We start from the raw sequence: 8,091 nt of genomic DNA, 5'->3' as shown, positions 1-8,091 counted from the left end.
CGCCGCCGCCATTGTCCCCGCGCGCCCCGCGCCGCGCATGCGCCGCGCCCCGGCCCCGCGCCCCGCCCACCGCGGGAGCGCGCCCGGGACCGGAACGGGAACGTGCTCGGGGGTCGGAACGGGAACGCGATCGCGCGTGGGCTCGGGGACGCGAGCAGGAACACCGACGGGAAAGTGAACGTGTTTGGGGATGTGATCGGACAGGCTAGCGGGAACACGCGCGGGAACGCGCGCGCCGCTGCCGTGCGGCCCCGCCCCTCGGCCGGCCCCGCCCCTCCTGGCCCCGCCCCCGTTGAGGGACGCCGGGTCCCGAACGCACCGCCCGTGCCCTCGGTACCGGCACCGGAGCGCTCCGGGTCCCGAACGCACCGCCCTCGGCACCGGCACCGGAGCGCGAACGGGCCCCACGGCGGCGCCGAGGCTGCAGCGCCCCCACAGGCCGCGCCGCCCATTGGCTCTGCCGTTGCCATGGGAACAGCCGTGGCCGCCCATTGGATCATCTGTTGCCACGGGGACAGACCCCGCCCCGCGCCCACGGGAGGCTTCGCGCCGTGGCGCCGCCGGCCGGAGGGAACGCGCGGGCCGTCTCACTTCCGGGGAAGGGCCGGAAGTGAAGCGCGCGCCGCGCCGGAAGCGCGCTCGGGGGCTGCCGGGAGCTGTAGTCCCGAAGGGCGGCCCGGCGGCGGCAGTCGCGGTGCGGAGGTCGGTGCCGGGCGGGCGGGGGCTCGGACCGCGACCCCTGGGGATAACCGGGGGACCCGCGGGGGCGGGACGGCGGCGGGAGGAGGGGGAGGAGCGGGGGATGGCGCCGAGCAGAGCGGGGTGGGGCGGGGAGGGCCGTGCGGGGCCGCGGCCTGCGCGGGCGGGGCGGCGCGGGCGGGGATGCTCGGCGGCAACCGGGGATGCTCGGCGGGGCCGGCGATGCTCGGGGGGCCCCGGGTGGGCTCGGGGACGCTCCGGGGCACCGCTCCCCGCGGGCTCTGGGCGAGGGGCCGGCGGGCAGAGCCCCGGCAGCGGCTCCGGCAGCGCGGCCGTCCCCGGAGCTCCGTCGCTGCCCGGGGAAGGCTCCGCTCCGCACGGCGCAGCCTCGGCCCCTCCGGCCCCTCCGCGCCCGCCTGTGGCTCGCCCCGCTGTGGCCGCTGGCCCCGTTTCCCCCCGTGGGCGCGGGAATTGCGGGTGCCCCGTCGGGGCTCGGGGCTGTCCCTGTCCCCTCCCGCTGCCGGGACAGCTTTGTGCCCCCATCCGCTGCGCTGGGGCCAAATAACCCCGAGGGAAAACCGGGGATCGCCCCCCGTGCTGGCGGTGCCCGGAGCCGGGCAGCGATCCTCGGGGCCGGCTGTGCACACAGCAGGATTTCTCCTTTGTTCTCTTCACAAAGCATCGGGGCTCTGCCCCCGGCAGCGCTGCTGGAGCACCCCAGCAGCCAGTAACCAGAACTGCTGTGATTTTCCCTGCGTCTCTCTCGGGGATGTGGTTTTCCCCTCGTGTAGTTGTTTTCCAGTGGATCGAGGAGCCCCCCACAAAGGCCCGGTTCCTTCCCATCCTTGGGGATTTGATCTGACAGTTCTCTGCAGCATTGCCTGCCTTCACTCTGTGCCTTTGCAGCAGGAGCACTGAGTCTGCTCCTCACAAACTTTCAGTGCCTCTTGTGCCACGGGGCTCTGCTGGGTGTGAGGCTCCAGGCTCCCGTGGATTCTCATTCCAGCCGTGCCGTTGCCTGTCCTGTGTCATCCTGGGCCATTTCTTCCCAAACCCAGTGCCCTCAGAGTCTCTCCTGTCGTCAGACAAAATACATTTTGAGTCTTCCAGTACCCCTGTCCACGCTGGTCCTGCATCCCTGCGTTTCCCTGGGGCTGCAGCAGCTGCCACAGTTGGACACTTCTGCTTATTTGGGATCAGGATCTGCAGGAGCACACCCTGGGATTTCCCCCAGGCTGCTGGATGTGCTAAAAGTCACTCCCAGGTCGGGATCCTGGTGTCACATTCAGGAAATCCTTCATTCTTCTCCCTGTCCTGCCCTGCACCCCCAATCTGACCCTGACTGGTTCCCAGTAAGGCTCCCAGCCCAGCTGGGATATGCACACAGCATCATAGAACAGCTGGGCTGGAATCTTGCTTATCCAAGGGGATCCCAGTTGTTCTTCTTGGAACCTCATCCCCAGAGGGTTCTCAGTTTTCTATTTCTTTACTCTTGAGCAAAGAAAATACCATTTCCATCAACTTTATATTGCATTTACCCATTGAATTGTGGAATGATTTGGGTTGGAAGGGAGTGTAAGGATCATCCAGTGCCATGGGCAGGGACATCTCCCACTGTCCCAGGCTGCTCCAAGCCCTGTCCAACCTGGCCTTGGGCACTGCCAGGGATCCAGGAATTCCACCCCAGCCCCTCCGTGCCCTCCAGCCAGGAATTCCCAATCCCCAATACCCCAGCCATCCCTGCCCTCTCTCAGCTCAAAGCCATTTTTGGAAGAGCCCTTTTCCCCAGCCCAGCGTGGGTGAGGCATTCCTGTTCCTGCTCCCTGAATTCCCAGGAGGGAGCTCTGCAGTTCCCTGCTCCCTGAATTCCCAGGACACTGAGGGGGGCATTCCCTGGGGTACCCCCACACACAGCCCCCCCTCCTTGGTCAGAGTTGGGCAGGGGGATGTGGCCAGTGCCCTGGCAGCTGGATTCCCTGCAGCATTCCCTGTCCCACTCCTGGCTCCCTCTCTCTGCCTCAGGAGCATTCAGGGATTGGCTCTTTCCTCTTGGAGCAACACTGGGCTCACCCAGCTCACCCCAAATCCCCTTGGCTTTGGGGCAGTTGGAGCCAGGCTGGCATGATCCCCATGGAAGGGGCACGGGCTGCAGTGTGCCAAGCTCCAGCCTTGGGAATCTGGCTCCAGGACCACGGAAGAGCTCCCTGACTCTGTTCCCTGCAGTGATTCATCACACCAGGGACATTTCCCTCCGAGATTCACCACAGCACACGTGGGCTTTCATTTTTGCCAAGTCAATTTGCTCTGTTTTTATTGATTTCATCCTTGGGAAAGGCCAGGTGTGGCCCTGGCAGCCAGGGCAGCTTGGTGTCCCTGTGTCCATGGGGAAGGAACCATGGACAAATGGACAAGGTGTCACATCCAGAGATGTGGCCAGAAAATGGGGTGGGTTTACTTGAAGCCTTTTTTATTTTTTTTTTTTTTTTTCTTTTTCTGCTGAAGTAATTTTGTCTTATTGAAAGCAAAAGTGAATAATTGGAATGACAATTGCAGGCTGTTAATTGCATGCACAGGGAGTCATTGATGGGGACAGTTAATGTCCATAGAATCCCAGAATATCCTGACTTGGAAGGGATCCACCAGGATCATGGAAGTCCAGCTCCAAACTAAGTTTGTGTGTAAATGCTGACCTTCAGTCCTCACCCATCTGATCTGAGTTTATAGAAAATCCTTGTTACTGTTTCCAAGAATCCCTACGGTGTATTTAATACTTGGCATCACAGATAAAACACTCCAAAACAAAGTTGGTTTTCTTATTTGGGTGAAGGTTATTTTAGTAAGACATTAAATAGGAAGTTTAACACGGTTTCAGTAAAGAATGTTATCAGAAGTACAGTTCTCCTTCTCCAGTTTTTTTTTTTTTTCCTTTAAAGGGAATAATGGCAATAATCTACTTCATCCTGGCCTAACAGGCTTTAAAACCCCCTCATTTTCACCCCAGAGCCAAAGCAGAAGCAGCTGGACCATTTGAAAGGAAATAGCAATTCTAACTTGCAGTTTCTTTGTGCTCCCTCCTGCTGTCCCAGGAACCCCTTCCCGCCGGGATGGAGATGTTCTCGCTGAATTCCCTCAAAGGTAAGAGCTGCACAGCCTGCACTGGGGCTCTCCCGTGCTCCGAGGGGGAAGCTGGAGCAGGGGGCTGAGGAGGAGGAGTTCTTTGTGTGAGGAGGGAGCTCAGCTGTGTCCTGGTGGTGCAGCACGGAGGGAACGTGGCAGGAAGCTGGGACAGGACAGGATTTCAGGGAGCAGCCCTGCACTGTTATCCAGAGACATCAGACACTTGTTTGCTGTTCAGCTTCGAGTACAGTTTCTTTGCCTTTTAATTTTGTGCTCCTAAATAATTCCTGTATCCCTCAGTACCAGCTCCATGAGCTCTTTGTCCTTGGGATTTGATCCTGTAGTACCTGTCACTGTCACCGTGGCTCTTTTCCCTGCCATTGCTTTGCCAGCCTTCCTCTCAGTCATATTTTGTCCTCAGAAATCCCTCCAGTCACTGCTTCCTGTTTTAACTTGTGGATCTTTCCTGAGCTCTGTTACTTAAAGAAAGAGGATAGAATGGACTAAAATATTCCAGCTCTGGCTGAGGCAGAGGGACCCTCCCTCCATGCCAGGGAATTCATCCTTCCCCTGGCACTCAGGAAGCCCAGCAGTGCCCCCACCACTCCTGGCACTGCCCTGCTCTGAGCCACCAGCACTGGAATTTAAACTAAAAATCCCAGAATTCTTCCCAGTCTGGGGCAGGAATTGTGTACAAAGTCACCTCAGCTGGGAACAAAGCCCCTCTGCTCCCCCAAATCCTGTCACTGGGGGTGGAGAGATGGAACTTCCCTGGTGAGGGCTGCTGGTTTGTCATGGCCAGGCTGGGTTTGGGACTCTGGGATGCTCCAGCCCTGGGGATAAAGGAATTCCTGAATGAAACTTGGCTCCTTAAGGAGCTGCTGCCTCTGCACAGCCTTGGCTGGAGGGGCAGGTGCAGCCCAGCTGCTCCCAGGAGCTGCCAGAGCTGGGAGATGGCTCTGGAGATCCTGCCTGTGCTGCCTCACGCTGCTCTCTGCAAAACAAAGATCCCTGGAATCGGCGCCTTCGGGAATTTGCTAATAAATTCGCTCTTCACTGCTCCTTCTGTGCCCACAAGATAATTTCTTGTGTCATTTTTGGTGACAAACCACCAGCCCTCCTCACCCCTGACTGTCCCTGCACGCTGGGACTGCCTCTCAGCCTCTTCCCCCAGCATTGCCAGCCCCTGCCTGTGTGTTTCCAAGATTTCCCAGCTTTTCCAGCCCCCTACCCATGTTTTTCCAAGATTTCCCAGCTTTTCCAGCCCTGTCTCTGTCTGTTTCTGAGGTTTCCCAGCTTTTGCAGCTCCCTGTCTGTGTTCCCAAGATTTCCCAGCTTTTCCAGCCCCTGTCTGTGTTTCCAAGATTTCCCAGCTTTTTCAGCTCCCTATTTCTGTGTTCCCAAGGTTTTCCCAGCTTTTGCAGCTCCCTGTCTGTGTTCCCAAGATTTCCCAGCTTTTCCATCCCCCTGCCCGTGTGTTTCCAAGGTTTTCCCAGCTTTTCCAGCCCCCTACCCATGTTTTTCCAAGATTTCCCAGCTTTTCCAGCTCCCTGCTTCTGTGTTCCCAAGATTCCCCAGCTTTTCCATCTCCCTGTTTCTGAGGTTTTCCCAGCTCTTCCAGCCCCCTACCCATGTGTTTCCAAGATTTCCCAGCTTTTCCAGCCCCTGCCTGTGTGTATCTGAGGATTTCCCAGCTTTTCCAACCCCCTGTGTTCCCAAGGTTTTCCCAGCTTTTCCATCCCCCTGTTTCTGAGGTTTTCCCAGCTCTTCCAGCCCCCTGCCTGTTTTTCCAAGATTTCCCAGCTTTTCCAGCCCCTGCCCCTGTGTTCCCAAGGTTTTCCAGCCTCCCTTTCCTTCCAGTCCTCCTCGATGATTCTATTTCCAAACCACCTCAGTTCATTCCTGAATAAATAGCAAAACTCACAGTAAAACAGTAAAAATAATAGTTTGTGCAAGGTGCTGTCATAGGATGAACTCAGGATTCATTCCCTGCAGTGGAAGGAGTTGTTTTCCTCTTTAGTGGTCTGGGTGATCTTTGGATGATTTTTGAATGAACAATCAGTTTGGAATGATTTTTCCCATTTTAGTGGACCAGTCCCTTAAAATTTGTAGTCCAAGTGCCAGAATAACTTCGTGTCTTTCAAAAAAAAGTGGGTTTTTTGTCATCTGGTGCTGATTCAAGATCTGGGTTTGTGTTTCCATTTGGTTTTTTTTGTTTGTTTTGGTTGGTTTTTTTAAGTAAAAGAACCTACAAAGACAAATCAGCAGCTAATTCAGAGGTTCTAAAAAGTGAATACAGGAGAAAGCAAACTTGGTGTCATAAGACTTTTTTTGAGTGTTCAACTCTTCTAAAGTTTTTTGGTTTTTTTCCTTAAGTTTTGTTTTTTCTCTTTTTTTTTAAAAAAGTTTGTTTTGTTCTTTTTTTTCCTTTCTCCTAAAGGGTTTTATTTGATAACTTTATTTCTCTTGAACCTCTTCTCGTGGAGCCCAGGCTTTGTAAAACTGAACTGTGCCATTGTATTAGTCAGTATTTTTTGCCTTATTGAAGATTTCTCTGATTTAAAAAAAAAAAATCAGAAAAAAACCCAAAACAAAAACACTTAAAAACTTAAAAAAACCCTTTTGCATCACGGTGCTTAACCAGCCATTGATGTTAATTTTCACTTCACACACAAAATACTCAGTAATAAAGTCTTTGACATAAAAATGAGACCCTGCTTTAAAGAAATGCAAAACTTAATGGTAATCCCAGTACAGCCAGGGCTGATACAGATTAATTGCTTAGGAAAAAAAAAAAAATCAGATTTAAATAAATAATCCTGTAGGGTGGGAATTTCAATCAGCTCTACAGCCTTAAGAATTCTCCACCTGGATATGAAATAATTCGTGTGGAACTGAGTGACAGGAGGAGCTGGAGCTGGCAGAAGTGGGAAGAGCCGATTTATTTAATGAGGATTCTAAGATCTTGATCAAAGATTTTCCTTTTAGATTGCACAGATTTAAGATTGGGTACAGATTTAAGTTCCTTAAAAGACTCAAAGCTTGTAAAGAGTTTAATTTTTTCAGCGTTTATCTCAGATATTAGTGAATAACGGGCTGCGGGAGCAGCTGGATTTTAGGGATACGCACCTGGCCGTGAGGGTGGGACGGCGGCTCCGGTGTTCCCGGGCCATTCCCGGTGTTCTCTGAACAGAATTCCCGGTGCTCCCGGCCTCAATTCCCGGTGTTCCCGGCCGATTCCCGGTGCTCCCGGCCTCAATTCCCGGTGTTCCCGGCCGATTCCCGGTGCTCCCGGCCTCAATTCCCGGTGTTCCCGGCCGATTCCCGGTGCTCCCGGCCTCAATTCCCGGTGTTCCCGGCCCCCCTCCCGGTGCTCCCTGAACGCAACTCCCGGTGCTCCCGGCCCCATTCCCAGTGTCCCCTGGCCGCAATTGCCGGTGTTCCCAGACCCTAATTCCCGGTGCTCCCGGCCTCAATTCCCGGTGTTCCCGGCCCCACTCCCGGTGCTCCCTGAACGCAATTCCCGGTGCTCCCGGCCCATTCCCGGTGTTCCCTGAACAGAATTCCCGGTGCTCCCGGCCCCATTCCCGGTGTCCCCTGGCCGCTGCACACTACCCGCGGTGCCCGCGCCCAATTCCCGGTGCTCCCGGCCCATTCCCGGTGTTCCCGGCCCCATTCCCGGTGCTCCCGGCCCATTCCCGGTGTTCCCTGGACAGAATTCCCGATGCTCCCGGCCCCATTCCCGGTGTCCCCTGGCCTCAATTCCCGGTGTTCCCAGACCCTAATTCCCGGATTTCCCCGGTCCTAATTCCCGGATTTCCCCGGCCCTAATTCCCGGTGCTCCAGAGCCGCAATTCCCGGTGTTCCCTGAACGCAATTCCCGGTGCTCCCGGCCGCAATTCCCGGTGCTTTTATAGATTCTACCGGGAATCCCTACTTTATTCTTTAGCTCCATCTAGCCTCTGTTCTAAGTCAGCCTTCCCAAGGCATCCCTCCCACGGCCGCAATTCCCGCTGCTCCCGGCCACAATTCCCGCTGCTCCCGGCTGGAATTCCCGGTGTCCCACGGCTCCGGAGCCCCGCCAGGGCAGCAGCTCCCTGTCCTTCCCCCGTCCGTGCTCCCTCTCCCCACCGTTCCCGCTCCGCTCCCGCCGGGCCGGGCCGGGCTCTCCCGGGCCGCTCTCGGTCCTCCCGCCCGCCGGGGGGCGCTGCCGCCGCGGCCCCTGCGCTGCCCGCGGGCGCGGGGCGGCCCAAGATGGCGGCGCTGGGGCTGCTG

The 8,091-nt window shown here is 56.3% G+C and overlaps 1 protein-coding gene across 1 annotated transcript in view; it reads left to right on the top strand.

Moving 5' to 3' along the window:
* The first annotated feature begins 652 nt into the window (after window positions 1-652).
* The window catches only part of DHX30 (DExH-box helicase 30), a 32,316-nt gene continuing 24,877 nt past the window's right edge, over window positions 653-8,091 (top strand). Inside the window, exons 1-2 of the mRNA XM_041408505.1 lie at window positions 653-702; window positions 3,786-3,834. Coding sequence (XP_041264439.1) covers window positions 3,804-3,834 — 31 coding nt within the window. The 5' untranslated portion in view covers window positions 653-702; window positions 3,786-3,803. The remainder of the gene's footprint in view (window positions 703-3,785; window positions 3,835-8,091) is intronic.

The sequence above is a fragment of the Onychostruthus taczanowskii genome, unplaced genomic scaffold (genome assembly GCF_017590055.1).
Source record: "Onychostruthus taczanowskii isolate IOZ18803 unplaced genomic scaffold, ASM1759005v1 scaffold3, whole genome shotgun sequence".
Classification (NCBI taxonomy): Eukaryota; Metazoa; Chordata; class Aves; order Passeriformes; family Passeridae; genus Onychostruthus; species Onychostruthus taczanowskii.
This window is presented reverse-complemented; position numbering and strand designations above follow the sequence as displayed.